Here is a 23,784-nt window from a genome sequence, read left to right as displayed (position 1 = left end):
CTGGGGGTGCAGCGCGCCCGCCTCTGTGCTGTTTTCTCGGATGTGTGTGAAGAACTTTTGCAGTATGGAAGGATATTGATGCAAATATGCCAAGCTAAACATGCCTAAATCTGCAGAAAAAATTATTTTTTCTCTCTCACTACCCTCGGTGGTGGGGTGGCAGTGCTACGCACAGGCCGCCTCTACCCTGCATGTGATGGCCACCCTGAAACTATGGAAGGCCAAAACACTCATAATGCAGGAGAGTAGTTCTGAGCCTGGGTTGAGCTGCGCATGTTGACTGAGATTAAGATGTCCACCCTGGTGGTCCAGAAGCGCCCCCTGGCTAAACCTTGCAGAGGTGTGAGATATCGCTAAGTGTGCCTTCATGATGCTCTCATCTCACAAGGTGGCCTTTTCAGCGACACTGTCGAGGACTGGGCCCAGCAGTTCTCTGCAGTTCAGAAGCAGGCTGAGGCAATCAAGAGCTTGCCCCTTTGTGCTTCAAGAGGACTCGTGGGCTGCCCCACAGTCTGCTCGTCGTCAAGGCCATTGTTCCCCTGAAAAAAAAAGGGGACTCCGCCACAGACAGTTCTACAGTGACGTTGAGCTGCGCAGTGAAACGACGCCGTTCGTCTCAGCCGCCGAGCGGTCAGTGAAAAATCACCTCGACCCGCGACCCGGATCGGGATGAAGCTGCTCTTTCCCCGGAGGAGGGCCAGGTGCAGAATCTAACAAATTCTTTCCGCCTCTGGTGGCTCAGCCAGCGGTATCCACACCTTCAATACAGAGCGTACCAGTCGGTGCTGAAGTGCTTAAATTCATTCAGGTGCAGGACAGCGGCCCCACTGAAATTTTTCAGAGGCTCCTGGGGCATATGGCCTCCGCAGTTCAACAACATGGCATGTTGGTAGGGATCCCATTTCTGTCGGATCCCTCCAACGAACGTTGGAGTGACCAACAAGAAAGGGAACGTCTCGGTTACGTATGGTAACCCACATTCCCTGAAAGAGGGAATGGAGACGTTCGTCCCGTCACCATGTTGTTGTACCATCAGTGCAGACGGCCGGGTCCCTGGCTTGGCTCCTCAGCGAAAACCAAAGATGCGTTGCACCTGCTACTCAGTATATACCCGCACTGTGTGATAGAAGCAGCTGGCGCAATTATCACATGCCAATGTGCATTGGCTCATTTAGTTTCTCTCGAAGTAGATTGGTCTCTCTGCGAAGATCCCATTTCTGTCGGATCCCTCCGACGAACGTCTCCATTCACTCTTTCAGGGAACGTGGGTTACCATACGTAACTGAGACGTTATAACCTGGGAACCAGAAATTCACTGCCTAATTTCCGAACTTTAGACAATTTCATTAAGTTACTACAACCACATTTTTTAAAAAGCCAATTAACACAAAAATTTGAGTTTAAAGGCACACTATGCAGGAATTCCATTTTTGTCAAACAGTGACCCCTAGTTTCGCTGTAGAGTACTTGTATTTAACGTTACTGTCGTAAATACCACTCACGCAGAGCGTCTCTGCACTCACGGCCTCTGCACTTTATAATAATAAAGTAGCCTACCGCGTTTGATGGCTTATAACGTTTTTACATGATTGCAGCTAAATTACAAGTAAAGAGGCCTACTGTATAATTTAATTTGTGCTTTTTGAGTGTAATGTAAACATTACAAAATGCCAGATGTAGGGTTGCCACCTTTCCCGGTTTTACCGGTAAATATATCCCCTCTCCTGGGACACTGAATGTTCCGGTTTTCGAAAGGCTACGTGAATATGTATGTTCAAACCATGTAGCGTGCACGGCAGAGAGGGAGAGAGTGAGAGACCTTGCGTGTGTGTGCTGTGCGCGTGTGCCTCACTAAGCGCATGTAAGACAGCATGTAAGACGATACCAACCCCCCCCCCCAGCCAGATGACAACAATAAAGTTATATGTACGTCGCATTATTTCTTAACAATGTCCGTTATGATGTCGTTATACATGATTATTGCAAGTTATCATAATAGTTTGCAAATTGCGCTCATTTACACTATTTACAACATGTAGGCTTATTTATGTCCTGATAATTATCTTAGATATTGACAACTGTTCTCATGATAATCGCAGGAATCAATTTAACAGTGAAAGCCTGACCGAGTGGGACTCGTCCGTTTCCTCACGCTGTCAAATTCTCGTTTCCTTTTTCTAGACTCTTCCGACCTCGCTTGCTTCATTTTTTTTCGCCATTCTGAAAACGCAGGTCTGATGTTTACTCGTGTCTGACTCCTCGCTCGGTCAGTCTGCCGTTTCCTCTTTCTCTGTTCCTCCGACAATGCTTTCCTAGCTTTCTGCTTCTTATATGTGTGCAGTGCCGGCCCAAAGTTGCAAGTGCGATTTTTCCAGTCACAGGCATCAGGGGGGGGCGAGACGACCACCTTTCAACCCGAAAAAAGTCATATAACCATTCCATTAACTCCAAAGCTGTTCAGTTAAGCTAAAAAAACGGCATAGTTCCCCTTTAACTTACAGATGATATTAAGTTGATGTAATGATCAACATTATTATGTCAACGGAACTCACAAAATAATGTTTGCAACTTAAAATGTTTAATTAAAACAATAAATTATAATTTTTAACTTATAACCATGCATTTATTTAAGATGTGGTAACAGGTCATCTGAATTACTTTTTGTAATTTAACTTATTGATTAAATTTAATAATTTGACATAATAAATGTTGCATAAGCTACATTTAATTAGGTAAAAATGCAGATAACAGGTACTAATCCATTTAAAATAAAATCCCAGAAAATATTACGATATTGTCAATACCTCACACCCCCTAGTTCCTATATAAGCTTACAATAAAAGCACTAACCATTGACAAACACACAAGAAAGGCAAGTAAACTGGTTGCTTTACCCTTTAAACTCCATAGTTAAAAAGCTCAACCAGAACAAAAAAAATGTTACCCTCATGTTTCCATCATACTCTGTAGATCTAAAATCTCTGACGCACTTGCACACATTCAAACTTCGCTGACTGCACACAATAGTCAAAGATGTCAAACCAGGCATGACTCGTCATGAAAGTAAGTTTGAAATGCACAAGCACAAAGGAATAGATTTATGAGAGGTACAGCTAACATGAAGACGACTTCAGAAGAATATAACATATTTATAATGTATAATATAAAGTTGTCTGTTCTTTTGGAAACACTTCACAATAACATTCTATATGTTAACATTACTTAATGCAATAGCTTACGTGAAAATTAATATTTTTACATTAATCTTAATGATAATTTCTACAAAAACAATTTTAACACTTCAATAAATTAACATTAGTAGTTGTATTATGTATAAAAATGAATTACCACTGATAATATTAATATTAATATAAATGTACCTTTATTGTAAATGTTTACTTGTGTAAAATGGGAAAGAGCAGTTTGGACATTCTGCTAAACATCTCCTTTTGTGTCCCACAGAAATAAAAGAAAAGGCTAACTTACAATAAGTTTTGAATTTGTTAATCCATGAACTATAAATCTCTTCACTAACTATCAATGAGCAATATATTACTATGACATTTATAACCTAACATTAATATTGGTAATTAAAAAACAGTTGTTCATTCTTCGTTTATATTAGTTTACAATCTAATATCTAATATTAACAGATACAACTTTTGATTTTAAAAATGTAAATATTGAGATTTGTATGTATAACTAAGATTAATAAATGCTGCATAAGTATTGTTCTTTTTTAGTTTATGTTAAATAATGCTATCAAATGAAAGCCCAATTGTAAAAACTGTTGACAAAAAAAATATAGGTTTGAAACATGAGGGTGCACAACTGATTTTTGGCTGAATTATCCCTTTAAGGTTCCAATTGAGCTAAAGAAATTAATAAACGTAAGACTCAAAAAACTGCTTCAGGCTATGTGTACCATATTTAAACAGTGTACCAACAAACAGCTCTCGTTCACTGTCAGAGGGAGTCTACTGTGTCTCAAACAAATGGGCTTTGTGTTTGGACATGTGTTCTGCACCCCAAAGCTCGCTCACCAGTTTGGAGTCGATTTTGGCATCCAGTCTGGCATTGCGGATCAAGTTTACGATCCATCTCTCAGCCTCCTCGGGGGTCATATTCAGCTTATCTGCCAACATGCTGCCCAGAGACAGAAAGAGCGATGGATGAGAGGGAGAAAATGAGAAATGCTGAGATTGCCTAAGGTCAACAACAAGCTGTAGCTCTCCTCTTTAAACAAGAGATCAAACAGTCTCAGTGAAAATCAATCAGTGTTATAAACACAAGCAGATAACATGAATTAAGATGGACAACCATGTCTATGATTAAATGTGAACCCAACTGGGTTCCTAAATAGTGGTGTTCAAAGAAACTTTTAAAGGGGGAACTATTATGCTTTTTTCCATTTTGTTACTTTTTGAGCTTGAAAAAGGTCTGCAAAGTAACAAAGAACAAAGTCCACTCCGGTAAACACTGTTTCTGAAATCCCTGAAACGGCTTGATTGTAGTCTTGAGTTTTTTCTGGGAACGAACACGTCACAATATTCCTTGTTTTAATAATTCCCGCCCAAGCCATACAAAAAAAGTGGTTAGGCCTGGTTTTGTTGCATTAGTAGTGTGTTAAAACTCGTGGTTATGGTAAGGGGCGTGATTTTTCCGAAACACGCTCAAAGTGTGGTTGACCAATCACAACACACTGGTCCAGCCGACCAATCACAGCACACTGCGCTTTTCGGAAGGAGGGACTTCATAGAGACAGGAACTAAACAGGGCTGCATTTCCCAAAAGCATCGCAAGCCCAAGTAGTAGGGCTGGGCGATATGGCCCAAAAAATTATCATGATAATTGTTTTATATCAGTTGATATCGATACTTATCAGGATAAATGTCAAATCTTTATTTCTTTCAAGTTTAAATGCAGATTTTTGCTCCTAAGTGAAAGTTGTAGAAACCAGAACGTTAATTGTGGTTTTAAACTACTCTTTATTGTCAGAACATATCATGACAAACACTTGCCAAGCAGGTGAACATTTCACAAATCTGAGGTAGAACATTCAAACATTTGTCATTTTATTTCCTTAACAAAATAAATATCTTAATAGAAAAATATAATTTCTTAGTTTCTGCATGTGCTAATGGGGGATATTGTTTCAAGTCTTGAAACAGGTTTGTGTTGCCTGACTTTGATGGCACGTATCTTCAGCACAGTGTGCAGTGCAGGCTTATGGAGCGAATTATGTGCCATAACTAAATAAACAAATACAGCATTTTGCAAACAAACTCGATCTGCTTTGCAAAGGAAAAATCGACTCGCAAACAAACAAAGAAATGTTCAAGTACAAAGGTTAATTTGTGCGAAAATGTAGTGGAGTAACAAATTTATTTTTTGTGTTTTGCAAATATAAATAAATGAGCCTAGACAATATTTCACAAATAAATACAAACCATCCTACAAATTGCATGTAACCTTTGAACAAATACCAAATCTAGAGTATACAAATGCATATCTGTCTGTTTTGATTGTGAGACACTTGGCTTTTTATGAGATCTCTCGGCTCGATTTTCTCACAAATGTGTCCAGGCAGATTTTCTAACAAATGCAGTTGAGCAACTTCCTCTTCTAAAACACTAGATGGCGCTAAGATAGGGGATTAATTTAGCGCTAGTCTCCCAGGAGAAGCACTGATTTGAAACGAGTGCTTGCCTTTGCCTACAGCTGAGGAAAATGAGCGGTGAACAGGTGAGTTTATATCTTACTGTATCTATAATTTACCTTTTAGGTTTTCTTTTGCAAAATGTTATTACATATCTAGACAGAAATCCACATTAGTACTTAGTAGCACTTCACTCTAGGATAGAGGAATCTATAAACTGAAAGCGCTGCCATCATAATGTTGTTTTTAAATTTTAAAATCGGATGCGTGCGTAATGACTAAATTAGTGATTGTGTCTACACTGAACAAGTCTATTTCTTTCATTCTCCATAAATTAATGAGAACATTGCATTTAATTGAAAGGAGGGTTTCATTTGTCTGTCCAAAATAATTTGGGCACTGCATACGTCAGAGTTAAGTTAAGAAACAATTGTATATTGTTTGTTTTGTTCATTCATTTTTTTATTACATTAACAGTTAAGCTGACTGAATTCCAACTAAATAAATAAATAAATAAGTGGGACCCTCCTTTCAATTAAATTAAATGTTATCATTGGCGAACTCATATGGAGAACAAAAGTAATAGACTCGTTCAGTAAATGTAACGTTTTTACAAAAATGTAAAAAAGCAACATATGATGGCAGAGTTTTCAGCTTCCTCTATCCTAGAGAGAGTGAAGTGCTAATGTGGATTTCTGTCTATATATGTAATAACATTTTGCAAAAGAAAACCTCAAAAAGGTAAATTATAGATACAGTAAGATAGAAACTCACCTGTTCACCGCTTATTTTCCTCAGCTGTAGGCAAAGGCAAGCACGCGTTTCAAATCAGTGCTTCTCCTGGGAGACAAGAGCTAAATTAATCCCCTATCTTAGCGCCATTTACTGTTTTAGAAGAGGAAGTTGCTCAACTGCATTTGTGAGAAAATCGCCCTGGACGCATTTGTAAGAAAATCTGTCTGGACACATTTGTGAGAAAATCGAGCCGAGAGATCTAATAAAAAGCCAAGTGTCTCACAATCAAAACAGACAGATATGCATTTGTATGCACTAGATTTGGTATTTGTTCAAAGGTTAGTTCAAATGCAATTTGTAGGATGGTTTGTTTTTATTTGTGAAATATTGTCTAGGCTCATTTATTTATATTTGCAAAACTTAAAAAACATATTTATTCCTCCACTGCATTTTCGCACAAATTGACCTTTGTACTGTCGAGTTTTACTTTGCAAAGCAGATCGAGTTTGTTTGCGAGTCGATTTTTCCTTTGCAAAGCAGATCGAGTTTGTTTGCGAGTCGATTTTTCCTTTGCAAAGCAGATCGAGTTTCTTTGCAAAATGCTGTATTTGTTTGTTTAATTATGGCACATAATTCGCTCCATACAGGCTGCAATATTAATATTACATGTTTTGTCTCGAAACGCATATTTGACAGTGAGTTGACAGTAGTATTAGCTTGAATTAGGGCTTGAGTTAAATTTATGTTCATTAGGAAAAACAGTAACATCTGTTAAAATAAATGTAATGACTTTAATTTTATTTGGTAAAATATAATATTCTGACTGTTTGAATTTTATTTAAATTAACCATTGGTCATCGAGTATCATGCATTTAGATCATGATAACCACAGATAAAACCAGGCATAGCCTATAGCACCTTACTATTATGGCAAAATGTAACTTTATGGTTTCTATGGTATTTTTATGAAAAACAGCTTAAATACTTAAATAAATTATTAATTGAATACTGTAATTATATTCCATTAGTCCTTTAATACATTGTCTACATTAATAATATAATACAATTCAATATGTATATCCCACATGTCATGGTGCAGTTAATATTACTAGGCTGCGCACAGTGTTTCTCCTGTTTGTCAGTGCTGTTTCATCTGCCTTTAAACTGGTTTAAATCACTGAAACATTGGTTTTCTTCGCGGATTTCAAGCACTTCTCACTGGATCTCGTGACCGAGACCGATCAGAGTAAACGCGTCTGCTCTAGTGAGCTCGCGCTGCGCTGCAGTTTGGACTTTGAGCCAAGAGGATAAATGGCCCGTATGGCGCGCGGTTCAAATGAGTTTTGTTAACTCGCATAAACATTATCGAATATTTATCGAACTCTTGATATCGTTTTATCAAGAAATAATTATATAGGGATAATTATCGTTATCATTTTATTGCCCAGCCCTACCAAGTAGATCAACTTAACTCACAATGCTTTTGAGAAACGCAGTCCAGAGCGTTACTGACAGACTGGAAAGAGAGGTGCTGCAATAATAACATATGCAATATGCAATAAAAACATTTAAAATAATGGGTTTTTTCTTAAAGGGGTGGTTTACTGCTTTTTTTCTTTGCTTGATTGTGTTTATGGGGTGCAATTAGGGCTGGGTAAAAAATATCGATTTCTCGATTTTAATCGATTCTCATTTTTGCGAACCGATATCGATTCTTAAATCCCAAGAATCGATTAGTCATCCTGTTTTCAGTTGATGAATGAATGGAACATTGTAGCGCGCATCCCATCCAATAAACGCAATAATCTTTGTGCTTTGTTACTATTGATATGAAACAAAGTCTCAGATTTCAAATTACGTCCATTTTCTTACGAAATTCAAAAACATAAACACCGTTTTGGCGCTGTGGCGTGAGATCGCTCTGACGCGCGCAGCTCAGCTCAAGAGAAGCAGCAGCGCCGAGCACACATGATCTTCTCTTCCGCCTTAATATTACCAGTAACAGCGTGAAATAAACATGAATGAGCATCTGAAAGTGGGTTAAAAGATAGAGTATAACTTATCGAAATCCTTATTGTCACATGGAATCGCTCAATCAGTGTTTCAACTTTATTATTAGAAAAATAAATAAAAGTGTAATTGTTTGTATACAAATCAGTAAATCTTTACCTTCAATATTAGGCTATAGTAGGCTAATGAAACAATTTTAATGATACAACTGACTCCCATAGTTTACAGCATTGGTTAAGAGATTTGTTTTCCTTGAGAAAATTTGCCATGTATTGTACCTGATAACCAAAATAATCAATATTGAATCGAATCGAATCGTAATCGAAATCGAATCGAATTGCAAGCTTGTGAATCGAAATCGAATCGAATTGTGAAATTTGTGTCAATACCCAGCCCTAGGTGCAACATTAAAATGTCTACGTGTTTATTTTTATTTTTTAAAGCCTTATTTTTCATGGATTTCACCTTTATTGTAAGCCGCTTTATCCTCTGTCTTTTGAACGACCGGTTGACTTCCTGATTCTATGAAACCACTCCCTCAGAAACAGGCAATGGGCTCAGATTGGTTAGTTGGGCCGGTGTGTTGTAATTGGCTAAACTGCGTAGTGCACGTAGTCCGGAAACTTCACCTCCATTACCTTTACAGGCGAAAGCTGCATGTGCTCCGGTCAACTGTAAATAGTGTCAATAACCTACTGCCGTATCAGTCTGAGCCAGAATCAGACCCAGAAAGAGGCAATGAAGAGTCAAGCAGAACCTCCCCATGGCTCTTACAAAACGTTTCTGAATGGTACATTTTTTTATTATTATTATTCTATTCTATTCTTTTCTATTCTACTATTATTATATAAGAACTTCGATACGCTGTAACTTGAAAATGCTACAGCTGCTTATAGCTTTTGAGATACGGTTTTCTCCTGATTAAACATTTAATATAACTGAATAAATGACAGAGAAATACCTTTTTTTAAAGTTATTGTTTTATCGATATAATGAACAACTGTTTATCTATTCACAAAACTTAGTTTACTCAGTGTATCATTTTCTTTAGGTGTAAGTTACATGTGGCAACTGTGTTAAAATGCCAACAGAACGGGAAAACATCTGATAACAGCAGCTGAATTTTGCTGTTGCGATTACATATACTTTTTTGAACTTTATACACGTTTGTCTTATACACACAAAATAGCATCGAACTAACTGGCTACTATAAACAAACAGCATTGGCATTGGTTTACATTCTTGATCAAATCGAATATAATTACAAATTCAGGTCCAAAATGTTTGTACGCCTTTGTCAAAGACACAAAATAGCATAACTAAGTGACTACTAAAGCCAGCGCTGGCATATTTGTTTTTACGGCCTTGATAAAAACTAAAACATTACGTCTGAAATGATACATGCAAATACATTTAAAATTATTAAGTCTTACTTACAGGTTGTGGCCCAACAACTGCTGCCTATGGTTTTAAAGTTGGAACTGCTTCATGTTTTATTAAAAGTTTCTTGTTGAATCCGGCATTGAATTGGTGCAGATTCTGTAAAGCCCGAACACAGAAGACCTGACAGCTGGGTGAAAATAACACACTTTCGACGGCATGGCTACTGCTCTCCACTATAACTCTTCCTCTTCGACAAAGCAGCAGAAATATGGCCATGCCCCCTTTTTGCATATTCCGGAGGGAGGGTTGATGTAAATGTATGGGTTAGTTACGTATAAAACCCGGGAAGTATCTCGTTGTAGTCCCATTCGAGTCGTTTTTGTAGGAATTAAACTTCCTGATTTTTACAAGACGTTATCTCTGCTTACGTTGAACTTTCAGTGCAGCAACTTTGCAGATACTGTTCATGCACCAACACCAACATTACACACTATTTAAAATGAAAAAAGTGAAACCGCAATCAACCACCCCTTTAACATTCAAGTATACAAACCTTTTCTAGTAGACCCCGAAAACAAAATTAATAATTTGAAAAAAAGTTAATAATAGGTCCCTTTATCAACCATCAATGTAACGCCAATAAAAGTTATTAGAGTAAACGAAAACTAAAACCAACAAACATTTGTTGCTTTATTTCAATTCACTTAATGTTAAACGCACAAACCCGAATAAAACTATGAATAACTCTAAGAGTATCTCAATGATACTAAAATAACACGTAACAGTTGTACTCTCCATCTAGCTATCTTTAGCTCAGTATTCAGAATGTACACCATTGTGATGTCTCTCAGCTTTTGTCAGATTTGGCTGGGGTCCATTGATCCTGGCAGTGCAGTGAATCCTCTCAGCACGCTACGCTCTTTTTACAGCGCTAAGAGGATTAGCGCACACTAGTCTATCAGGATTCATCCTGTGGGGGGGGTTACCTGATGCTGATGCACTGATGGATCCGGCAGAACGTCTCGAAGATGAACAGCCGTGCGTTTTCAATGAAATCCTCCAAGCAGGCTACCAAGAAGAAGTCGTTCACCAGCACCTTGAAAACAAATAGAGGCCATTCAAATGATGTGCTTTAGAAGTTGTGTAAATATTGTTGATGATCCACTGAAAGGCAAGGAGACTGAACTATGTACTTTAAAAAAAATTAAATGAAAAAAGTTCACTTAATTTTTACATAAAAACAATTCATATTTTTCAAATAAAATAAACTTTCTCCAATAAACCTTTACAGTAAAGTGTGTGATTTCTGCACGCACAAACAGAATTCCAAAAATAATAGCCTAACATATTATATATATTAATATATGTATATTACTTCCGAATTCTGAATTGAGCAAATTATACTAAATATATATATATATATATATATATATATACACACACACAAAAATATATAAATAATATATTTATAAATATAATAAATTATATTAATTTAATTATAAAAAAAAAATATATAATATATAATTGTTTAATTACATAATATTAATATATTAATTATATATATATATATATATATATATATATAATAATCTTTATAATAATTAAAAATATATATAGTTTATTAATTTTATAAAATGAATAAATAAATTATATAATATTAATATATAATAATATATATAGTGTATATATATATATGTATTTATTTATTTATTTATTTTTTTTTTTTTAAATAGACAAATCCCACAGGCGTAAACTGAAACGGTGTTGAAAAGGCAGTTGAGATTATGTTTTCACAGGTCTGAATCAGGGGCGTGTCTAGAAGGGGGGCACGGGGTGGCACTGGCCCCCCCTGGAATATGTTTGGCCCCCCTGGTGCCCCCCCAACATCATTGGGCTAGATTTACTGTCAACCTGACAATGCCCAACGCCATTGGATCAGAGCGCTGTCAATCACTGCTTAATTTGCGATTCGCAAAGCGGAATCACAGGTCCGCGTTTTTCAAACAGTAGGAGAGAGAGAGAGAGACACCTCGACACCAGTGGCGATTCTAGGGGGTGGCCTGGGGTGGCCAGGGCCACCCCTGAAAGCTCATTGGCCACCCTGGTGGCCACCCCAGATCTGATAGGTAGTTGGTCAAGTTCGTCAACACAAGAAACAAGAGAAATGCTGTCAATCAATGATGACAGCTGATCAACTGATTTAGGGCCAGTTTTACATTTTTAACTAACACCGTAATGGTCGTACTGAGGCTGTGAGAGCTGATTTCTGCTCAGCGGACGTTTGGCCATGCAGGTCAGGTGACCCATGAGATGAGCGCGCTGGCTGCTGCTGCTCCGTGAAACAGGAGGACGGTCGGTCACAGTTACAACAGCAACAATGATAAAAACGCTGGAATCTGTAGATTGAGAGGTATGGTAATTTAATGTTTAGTTATATCGTAGTTCCCTCTGAATGTGTAGGAAAACTGAAAAAGTCGAACTACACTGTACTAGCTAGCTTAGCAGCCTGCAAACCAAGTTAAGAGTGCAGAGTGCAGACAGTTGAAGAGGGCGCGCGCGCAGCTCTTAAAGGGGCCACACCTTATTTCCACTCATTACACCGCCATGGAATGCTATTTTCTGGACTGAAGACTTGAGGGTGTTTTTTTGCAGATGTGTGTGTTCAATAGAGCTAATGTTATATTTTTGGCCAACCCGTGTGTGAAATATAGTGTGAAAGTCTAGATTTAAGTTATAACACAAGAACAAGCTGTGATTTATTTATTTGCTCTGTTATTTAAGGGCTGTTTTTGTTTGTATCAGTTAGCTCATCTTCACTTAAATTAACTTATTAATGTATGCTGAATCAAAGCCAATGTTTAAATTTATACCTTCATCGGGGCCTTGGATATGAATACTGTCTTAGTTGAAAAGCACTGTTTGCACATTTTCATACATCACAAGGCATCCTAATGATATTATTCAGTCATCAGGCCATCCTCTGTGTTACCTGTTACCCGTGTTTGCTTTACTAGTTTAAGTCCCCTCTTGTGGTTAAATAAAAACACACCTGGCAAAGAACAAATTAAGAAATTCAAATTCCAGTATCTCTAACAAATTATATCTAAGCTAAATAATAACATATACTAAGCATGTAAAGAACAACAAATATTTGTTTTTTCTTAAAAGCTTAGTTTTTATTTTGCTTTTACAGGTAAGGTCCTATCTTTAAGCATTTTGGTTTGTCCTGTTGGATTTCTGTGTTTTTATGTAACCACAAGATGGTGCCTCAATTAGTAAAGCAAACTCAGGTAACAATACAGGTGACACAGTTGATGACTGATGCATGTTATTCTATATAGGATGAGTTAAGAGCAGTTTATTTTGCTACTCTAACTTATGAAGAGACAAGTTAATCCACTACAAGAAAATAGCTCTTAGAAAATGTTTACCCTATAATGACCATAATTACTGATTAAAAATAGACATGTTAAAATAACCAGAGATACTTGGGGACTGTGATAGGTGGTTAGGACTGTTTTTAAACAGGATAGTCACCTTTATTTGACCAGTTATGAGACAGGAAATCATGGGAGAGAGAGAGGATGTGACATGAAGCAAAGGACCGGGATTCGAACCATGGTCGGCTGCGTACATATACGCATTAACTTTGCTATGCCATGGCCACCCCACACTAGCTTTGTGTCCCATCTTGGCCACCCCCCAAAAAATGTCCTGGATACGCCACTGCTCGACACGACACTGTTTATGGTATATACACACTCAATTACATTATATATTTTGAAATATCGCACCATATGTTAGTCTGATTACTTTCATGTGTGACTGATCAAGCCAGTAACGTTAGATTAGCTAACGTAACTTCGGCAGATGACTTGTCAGTGTTATTCCGCGGCAGCGCGTCTACATAAATATAAAATAGATACATGGGTCATCCCTGGTATGCGGTGACTTTCCTGTCCTAATGATTTATTTACTCATATTTTCTCTAAAATGATAAATGGCTTAAATTGTAGATTTAAGTATTCTTTACCATTTAAACAGAGATAATAATAGACTGATGTCTATGTATTTTGTACACTTTTGTATTTTACACAATTTTAATTGATGTATGCATTCAATTATATCATGTCCTCAGTGCACAGTAATCAACTTCTGCAAGAAATATAAACCATGAAATGACAAAAACCTCAAAATATTTTTTAATTATGTTACAGACTAGGCTAAATTGCCTCTAATCATACATATAAATCATGTGGAAATATAGGTCTTTTTCTTAAAATTTTCTTCAATTACTGCGTCCCTGAAGTCATCTTCCACCCTGTATGTACTTTTTTGCCTTCCAAATCCGACTGGAATTTCATTGAGACCATTTTAAAAAAGTGACTTCATTATTTTACCTGCTGGAATTCAACTGTACAAACTGAGGTAAGCTTCAACTCTCACTCCTAACTTTGTTTTTAGTTTTTGAAATGTTATCCTGCTTGTCCCACCCTTAAAGTTCCACCCTGTTAGGCTATGTTATGGAGAATGTTTGTCCTATCAAAAAAATGTAAAAACAAATCTGACATAGTTATAAAAGTTCTGTTCATCTGTAGAAGGTTAGCTAGCTAAATGTTGATCACTCAAAGAGCTATGGCTAACTTAATCCAGAATTTTCCACCCTGTTAGATCTATAAACCTAACAGGGTGGAAAGTGAAACATATTCTATTCATCCAAAATTGTTTTGCTTATTCAAGAAGAAAAAAATAATCTAAGATGGCATATACTATCCAAGAAAAGCTCATTATTGTTTAACATTTACATTATTAACATGTTGTGATATACGTATATGTCCCTAACAGGGTGGAATATTTTTATGGACAGTGTCTGAACAATCTACCAATAATTATTATTATAGAGTCCCTGAGCTTGACCAATATGTGTTCCTTATAGTTAAACATGTCACTATTTTGATAGAATGCTAAAAACATGAAAATCATGTCATTTTTTTCCCAACACTTATGAAGCCAAAATGTCTAAGCATTTCAGGAATGACCCACATATTACTTTATCTTTTGTTTTAAAGACTAAAGGCACTATAATATTTTTCCTAAAAAAGCAGAGCCGTGGTAAACATTAAAATGTGAGAACTTTACATGCAACTCTATGCAATTTATACTGAATGGGTATTTGTTTCTTTTTACACCGCAACAGGACATCTAAGGTTTCTTTAAGAAGAAACCATGTCAGAGACAGATTTCATGCAGAGAACGTACGCCGACACACACACACACACATTCAATGTTTGTGTTGAGAATAAAGCATGTTAAATGACTAATTAATGCCTAGGTGATGTTTTTTATTTATTAGAACAAAACTGTGTGGTCCAATCCATGTAAAATACAAAATGATTTTCAGGCTCTTGTTCAGTGCCAGATTTAATACCATCTATATTAGGTCACTGAGCATTGCAAAGATTTTTTTTAAATCGTCCTTAATATTTTCTAAACAAGTATTTATTTCCATTTGAATTTTCTGATTTCCCATGGCCCCCCCTGACTGGATCTTGGTCCCCCTGTGCCCCCCCCATTTATAAAATCCTGGAATCGCCCCTGGTCTGAATGCTGAACGCTCCCTCTGGCCACGTCTAAGAGAGTCATAACTCATAACTGTAGGTCTGAGAACTGACAGCAGAAAGGCTTTGAAAAGCCCAGTGGGAAACAGCATTAAATTACAGTAGACAGGGATTTGCAGTGGATGAATAGACATATGGCTTCAAGTGAAAGGATGAGCGTTCTTCTCAATGTATGCCTCCAAACGACTCAAACTGAGGGAAACAGTGTTAGTTGGAATCATAGAGATGACAGGCCTGGTAACACACAGCGGGTGGTGATCTTACCGACTCGCACTCCCTCAGTTTTTTCTGGGCGCTGTCGAAATCAAAGTTAACATAGAGGCACTCCACAAACTCTGTGATGGGATCCTTGTATGTATATGACTCCTGTTGAGAGAGTGAAAGCAGAGCGAAACATTAATCTCGTGCTAATTTGACAGCGAAGGCGAAGTCGTGGGTATAAATGTGGCGTCGCTCCAAGAAGCACTATGACGACTACATTTAAAAAGAGACGCTAATTTACATACTCTGAATCAATACTTAAAAGGAAGCACATTTAGTATGAGCATAATTGAATGTGATGATGCTTGTCGTGATAGAAACCACAAAGGAGAATCTGTGAGCTCATTCATCTGAACCACAAAGACGACAATATTCAAAACAACCTGAACTCAAAAAAACTATCAGCACTTTCATAAAAACATAGTGGTTTTATGAATATTAGCATGTGTGATCAAGGGATGGTCAACTAGTTGGTTTATCTTCATTTTTTCTTAAGTGTTTATTTTAGCTTTAATATTTAAAACCATAAAGATGTTGATATTGATGTAGTTAATAACTGTTATAATTAACATAACAGTATTGATATGTTACTCTTATAATTCAGCAGTTAATATCTGAACGCATCATACATTGGTCTACACAATGTGACAATTAACACAGTAAAATCTATCACACAACCCTGAGCAAATCTAACTGATTTCATTGTACAAAGGGACCATGAAACATTACATTATCCATTCAGTTAATTTATGGCAAACAAACAACATGACCCTAAACCAGAGTAAAGGGGCGGTTACACTACTTTTTGTTCCACTGGCTTGAATTCAAATGCACATGAATGCAGAGGACCAGAAACGCAAGCTCATGCATTTGGGAACGTAGCAAGCACCAGCTACGCATTATTTTCACATTTGCATAATTTCCAACATTTCGGTAGAAAGAGATACAGCATTTCACTAGATTTGTAATGAGATGCGTTTGTAAACCTGTTTTCCGACAAAATAATAGCTCAACTGCAGTTTCTATCAAATTAATGGCTCATGGGTTTGAAAATGTATAAATAAGGACAAAAGTATTTTAATTTCCTACTGCAGCATAGGGTAAAATAATATATTCATGAAATATTCATTTTCATTGATTTTTTCAGGGCATTTGTTTTACAATATATGTCTATTACTCTCGTAGAAATAATAATATAGAATGATTATTATTATAATTGTTTGGCTTCCTAAAACACCAGTGTGAATGTTGTGGCCTATTGGTTAGAGCCAGACTGGTAACCCGGTCGTGAGTTCGGTTCTCAATTCCGGCAGGAAATGACCGAGGTGCCATTGAGAAATGAACCTAACCCCCAATCGCTCCCCGGGCGCCACAGTGAATGAGTGTGTGTTCAGTACTCACTACTCCTAATGTGTGTGCACTAACTTGGATAGGTTAAATGCAGAGAACAAACCCGGAGTATGGGTTACCATACTTGGCCTTCACGTCACTTCACTTCACTTTAATGTAGACTGAGACACTATATTTATCAAAACTAACAAGAGGGTTGAGTTCCCATTTAAAGTACAAGTCAATTCACCGACTTTTTTCTTTGTTCAATTTGCACACTGAACTCTCAAAGAAGAATTTAACTTAAATGTTCAAAAACATATGGGGTTATATCCCCGATTCCCTCTAAAGAAACACCATAGTCTAACAAAATCCAGTGGGAAACACTGGTGACATATCTCACGCCCATTGCAGTCCATAGGAATTTCACGCAAAATTTCCACGGCATAACTACAGTATATACCCACTAGCCTTTCAGAAAATCCATGCCTAGTTAAATCTGCAGCGATCATGCTAACCTAGGGCCCAATAATTTCCACGATCACAGAATCGCGGACGGAATCGCGGAATTGGCAAATTAACGCGGAATCTAGTGTTAACGCGGAATTTCGCGGAATTTTGCATATTTGGAATGAAATTATGTTTTTGTGTGGGAGAAGAACATATGTCTGGGGAAAATGCAGACCAGGGGAAGCAAATCTGGGCAACACAACCCCTCCCGTCATTTCAGCTGCTTCTCCCCCTTGAAAAGCATGGCGAAGCGGCTCTCCACGGCTCTGCTCTCGTCGGCGAAAAAGTTAAGAAACCTGACGCTAAGCCCTCAGTACCGAGCCGATTAGTTCCCGCGTAACTTTTATGCAGTGTTTCCCACACATAGACTAATTTGTCGAGGTGCGCCACAGAATCAACACCGGCCGCCACATTTTGTGTTTCGTTATTCTTTTTTTTTAACGCCATTTATAACACGCAGCGTATTCTTTCAGTTGCATTTCCATTCCCTGCTTTCCCTCCGTCTCTGTCACTCACGCGTCTCTTTCTCTCTCTCACACACACACACACACACACACACACACACGTAGTGTTTCCATGTTTTATGGGGAATTTCCATAGACATAATGATTTTTTTACTGTACAAACTGTATATTATATTCCCTTACACTAACCCTACCCATCACAGAAAACTTTCTGCATTTTTACATTTTCAAAAAACATCACTTAGTATGATTTGTAAGCTATTTTCCTCATGGGGACCAAAACATTTCCCCACACGAACAAGGATTTCAGATATTGCCATCCTTATGGGGACATTTTGTCCCCATAAGGTAGGGTTTACCAGGCCACACACCCACACACACACACACACACACACACACACACACACACACACACACACACACACACACACACACACACACACACACACACTTCCCTCCGTGCACACCGAGGCGCTCCGGACTGGACAAAAGCGAAGCAACTTTTATTTAAACTTATATAAACTAATATAATTTATTTTACTGGACAATTCAAAGCTCTTAACCATTAATATTTTGTTGTTACCTGAAGTACTTCGAGTGCAGTGTTTGCATCATGTAGTATTTGTCCTGAAAAGTAAATGTGATGTTTGTTACCTCAAAAAATTTAAGGTCATTCCTGTTTTATTTGTGTACATTTTAATCATTAACATTTAAAGCACGCCCTTTTTACGATTAAAATAACAGTAAAGAGTAAAAAAAAAACTGAATTCCCCAAAATTAAAATGGAAAAAACGGAATTTGCAAAAATTAAAACGGATAAAATGGAATTTGGGAAAAAGTAAAACGGAATTGGAAAAAAATAAAACGGATTTTATTGGGCCCTACTAACCTGTTGGATGACTTTGACCAGGTCTTTGAGGACCTGTCGTCGTTTCCTCACGTCCTTGTTGGTAATGACGGCCGTGGTCAGGTAGCGCAGAATGTGGGGGCACATGGTCTGAATTGCGTTCAAGTACCTAAGAAACAGATAACATCCGTCAGTAATGCAAAACATTTTTTTATTCATCACAGTTTAAAAGCTTGGGGTCAGTAAAGTTTTTTTTTTTTAAAGAAAATAGGAAGTTTATATTTTTATATATTTATCATGTTCAAAAAAATTATATTTCAAATAAATACTGTTCTTTTAAAATCTTTATTCATCAAAGAATCTATTTTAATTAATCTAAAACTATTTTAATGATAATAATAAGAAATGTTTGTTTTTTTAGCAGCAAATCAGCATATTAGAATGATGTCTGAAGGATCATGTGACACTAAAGACTGAATGAATTAATGAGCTCTTTATATATATAGCGCTTTTCAAATGTACTACTGTACACCCAACGCGCTTTACAATCATGTCCGGATCTCTCCTCAACCACCACCAGTGTGCAGCATCCACTTGGATGATGCGACGGCAGCCACAGTACGGCGGCGCCAGTGCGCTCACAACACACCAGCTATAGTGGAGAGAGGAGAGAGAGTGATAGAGCCAATTCAATGGGCCATTGGAGGGAATGTGGCCAGGACACCGGGGTTACCCCCTACTCTTTTTACAAGAAGTGCCATGGGATTTTTAATGACCACAGAGAGTCAGGACCTCAGTTTAAAGTCTCATCCGAAGGATGGTAGTAATGATGCTGAAAATTCAGCTTTGCCATCATTTTTGACATAACTGTATTTTTGATCAAATAATAGCCTTGGTGCCCAATTCTATCAAAAACATTTAAAAAATATTACAGAGCCCAAGCTTTTGAACTGTAGTGTATAACAAAAAATGTATCCAAATGTAGTGTGTTGCATTCCAACATTCTTTAATGAGCAATTTGAGAGTGCTTGTAATAACAAAGAGGCAATTTTGTGTCGCCGTACTCACTGGGGCTGATAGAGGAACAGCTCGATGATGTTGTCTCTGCCTTTGGGGTGGTTAAAGAAGACAAACAGAGACCAGTGTATGAGCCACGTCCTCTGCTGCAGCGACTGAAGAGGGGAACTCACCGACTGAACCGTGGCAGGAAAGAAAAACATGGTTTCATTAAAAATATGTCAACATTGCTTCAGCCTTCTGTCATATCGCTGACGTTACATTACTAGTACGGACTAGCAAAGCGAGCGAGGCCGCGGTAAATCCACACACATCCATCTTTAACTGCACCGCAAATAAAAATTCCAAGCATTTACTTCTCAAAGCTGATGCAATGTAAATGTCATCCTGGTCAATTTTGTGTGTATAGTTGATCTAATGCCTGATGTCTGCTAGAGGACTGTTATATCTGAGCTCAAAGGAACATGGGTAACACAGCAAATTAACCAGTGGGAAGGATATTGGATTTCTCCAGCTGATGAAATACAGTCGCAAAGCTTTTATTATACAGGGGAGACAGAGGATTTAAGGATGTCGGACAGACGCACGTTGTTGTCGATGGTCTCTCGTAAGCGGGTCAGGTCCTCCATGGCCGCCTCCCAGTTCTGCATGAGGATCTCGGATGCCAGTTTTCCCCAGAGAGAGCTCAGAGCGTTCCTGTCCGTGGAGGGAACCTGAGTCATGACAACAAAACATATTGATTTTGTTGGTATCAATTCTCTGCCAATTTCCACGATGAAATTTCATTGATCCAGCTCCGACAGCTATACATTTTAGGATATACTGATGCTTCAGCATCTCGATTGGTTAGGACACCGTTTTGAACCCACAACAGACTTTTATTTTATCTGGAAAACATTGAGAAAATTTTTCACAAATAAATATATTATAATATAAAAATATTTGTAATCTATATTGCAATTTAAATTAATTGTTTTCTATTTTAATATATTTTAAAGCTAAATTATTGATATTATCAGTATCAGTAGCCAATACACCTGTCCTCATTGGCACATGATCCTTCAGAATTGTATTAATTTTAATATGCTGATTCAGTGCTCAATGAAACATTTTTTATTACTATTAATGTTGAAAACAGCTGCTGTGCAATATTTTTGTAGAAACTGTTATACATTTCTTTCTATAAAAAAAATGTAAAAAGAATGGGCATTAAATTGAAACCTTTTTTAACATTATAAATGTATTTACTGTCACTTTTGATCAATTTAACAGATCTGCCAAAGGCAGTCATTTCAGTGTCAATTTCACACTACACAAATCAAATTAACCAAAAACAAAGGATAAACACAAGTAGTCTTGCTTACATGAACAAGAATACTTACTAGCACACGGAAGAAGTAGAGATACTCCGCAGCCCCCGAGTAGTTGCCACACTCATACTGGAATTTAGCATAACGGTATAACGTATCCAAATATTCCTGACGAAACTAAGGGAGCAGAATACAGAGATAACTCAAAATGGCAGTGAAATGAAATATTCAACGAAGCAATAAGCTGTTAATTAGCTTCTCTGAAAATAAAAGGTGAATAATGGTTATAGTTTGAGGTATGTTGCAAAACTTACACTATGTTTATCTGCTAAATATTCGAACAGCATCCTCCCATCTCTAAGAAAAGAAAAGTGCATCTTAGTAGTGACTTTACATATGTTAAGCCACTTGCATGGCCACTAAACACACCAGATATTGTATTTCAAGGTGCAGTACAGTTATATGGTGACAGCAGACCTGGTGGACTGCATTTGTCTCTGAGTCTCTGGATCTTCAAACATCTTGACTATGGGTTCAGTCTCAGACTGGAGCTGCTTCAGCTGGGCAACCACTGTGGTTCTTTTCTCCCTTAAGGCTACACAGAGAGAAATTATCACATGTAATCATATACATGAAATATACAGTACCGATCAAAAGTTTGGAAACATTATTATTTTTAATGTAAATAAAATACTGAAAATACTGTAATATTTTGAAATATTTAAAATTATGGTTTTCTATTTTAATATACTTTAAAATATAATTTATTTCTGTGAAGCAAAGCTGAATTTTCATCAGCCATTACTCCAGTCTTCAGTGTCACATGGTCCTTCAGAAATCTTTCTAATACGCTGATTTGATCAGTTTATTATTATAAATGTTCGAGATAGTTGTGCTGCTTAATACTAATTATATTAATAAAATATTAATTATATTAATAAAATTAATGAATACGAATATTTATATTTTTGGGAACATGTGATACTTTTTCAGGATTAATTGATGAATAACGAGTTAAAAAGAACAGCCTTTATTAAAAAAATAAATATTTTCTAACAATATAAATCTTTACTATCACTTTTTATCCATTTAACACATTCTTGCTAAATAAAAGTATGAATTTCTTTCTAAAAAAATGACTGGGCCCATACTGTTAAACAGTAGTGTAGCTTATATTGTTAAAAACGATTTCTAATTTGAATAAATGCTGTTCTTTTATAAAAGTTTTCTTCATAAAAGTATTTGAAAAAAGTATCATAATTTAAGCAGCACAACTGCAATCCAACATTGACAATAAACCAGCACATTAGAATGATTTCAGAAGGATCATGTGACACACAAATAAACTTTATTTTGATGTATTAAAATATAAAACCATTAATTTAAATAGTAATAATATATTACAATATTAATATATTTTTCTGTATTTTTGATCACACTCTATTTGATGTAAAAATCTTAATTACATGTAATTGCTCAGTCAGTGTTTCAAGTGCGGAAAGACTTCAATAAAAGTGGTTGTAAACAATATGTCTGGTAACCTTACATTTACCTCAGGAAAGCCATTCAATGACCATAAACACATCAGTAAGCTAGAAAAATTTACTCTGAAAAGGAGCATTTTGCTAAATATATGCACCCTTACATTTTACATATTACATTTGAACTTAACCGGTTCATCAACATTTAGGACTTGAGTCAAAACATCTGGCTGGCCTGGGGATTGACATTAATTTCACAATTTGATTTCAATTCACAAGCTTGCAATTTGATTCAATTCCAGATATACAGATAGGCTATGTTCTTATTTAAGTCTGTTTTAGGTGAGAGGGGAAACACTTACAATGTGGAATGTCTTTGTCAGGATAAAGGTTCTTATATACATCCATGGCGAAGTCCACCATGTTCGTTTCACTGAGAAGATCCAGCTTTCCTTGGAGAAGTTCTTTCTCATTGTAGATCTTGTCAATAAACATCAGATTTAACAGCACTACATCAGGCTTTCTGAATATATGACTGACTTTAAATTGAAGAGTTAATATGCATCATAATAACATGATTTGAACAGACATGCATCAAAGTCAAAGCACTGAATGACATACATGTATATTATAATTTATCTCAAAACAAATAGTACTTTCGTTGTGCCAAGTTATGGTGTCACACAGTAATAGTATTTTAACATACCACAACAATTAATGATGACAGTATTTACGTATTTATGATATACGTGTTACTTTGAAGAATACCATGGTGTTATTTTAACATGCTAAATTTCTAAATGTAAAATGACTAACATTTAATTGCATTCAACATGCAATTTAAACATGGTAAATGACTAAATGTAAAATGACTAACATTTAACATTTAATTGCATTTAACATGCAATTTAACATGCTAAATGACTAAATGTAAAATGACTAAATGTTATTAGAACACATAACACTATCGTATAGGCTAGTAGAAATAAAAAGAGATAGGAGCTTTTATTTTTACAGTAGTTTTAAGTATTTACTTTAAACTACTGTGGTTTATATATTACCTCCTTGACAGAAAGAAATTCCAGCAGCGGAAAGACCAAATGTCGGTCTAAAAAATGCGCAATCTTGGTGGTCAGATCGTACTCCGCCATTTTGTAAAC

The 23,784-nt window shown here is 36.6% G+C and overlaps 1 protein-coding gene across 2 annotated transcripts in view; it reads right to left on the bottom strand.

The window, feature by feature from the left end:
• eif3eb (eukaryotic translation initiation factor 3, subunit E, b) overlaps positions 1–23,784 on the bottom strand; it is a 30,636-nt gene extending 6,852 nt beyond the window's left edge. The window contains exons 1-11 of one of the 2 annotated variants that reach the window (XM_077195409.1): positions 23,686–23,784; positions 22,987–23,104; positions 21,621–21,738; positions 21,458–21,500; positions 21,216–21,320; positions 20,421–20,546; positions 19,885–20,009; positions 18,859–18,985; positions 15,670–15,771; positions 10,774–10,883; positions 4,044–4,146 (exon numbers count right to left, since the gene is read on the bottom strand). In XM_077195409.1, the coding sequence (XP_077051524.1) occupies positions 4,044–4,146; positions 10,774–10,883; positions 15,670–15,771; positions 18,859–18,985; positions 19,885–20,009; positions 20,421–20,546; positions 21,216–21,320; positions 21,458–21,500; positions 21,621–21,738; positions 22,987–23,104; positions 23,686–23,775 (1,167 nt within the window). In that variant the 5' untranslated portion in view covers positions 23,776–23,784. The remainder of the gene's footprint in view (positions 1–4,043; positions 4,147–10,773; positions 10,884–15,669; positions 15,772–18,858; positions 18,986–19,884; positions 20,010–20,420; positions 20,547–21,215; positions 21,321–21,457; positions 21,501–21,620; positions 21,739–22,986; positions 23,105–23,685) is intronic. The other variant, XM_077195410.1, reaches the window with a different exon arrangement.

The sequence above is a fragment of the Siphateles boraxobius genome, unplaced genomic scaffold (assembly GCF_051911475.1).
Source record: "Siphateles boraxobius isolate OS27281-9 unplaced genomic scaffold, OSU_SipBor_1 33, whole genome shotgun sequence".
Taxonomy (NCBI): Eukaryota; Metazoa; Chordata; class Actinopteri; order Cypriniformes; family Leuciscidae; genus Siphateles; species Siphateles boraxobius.
This window is presented reverse-complemented; position numbering and strand designations above follow the sequence as displayed.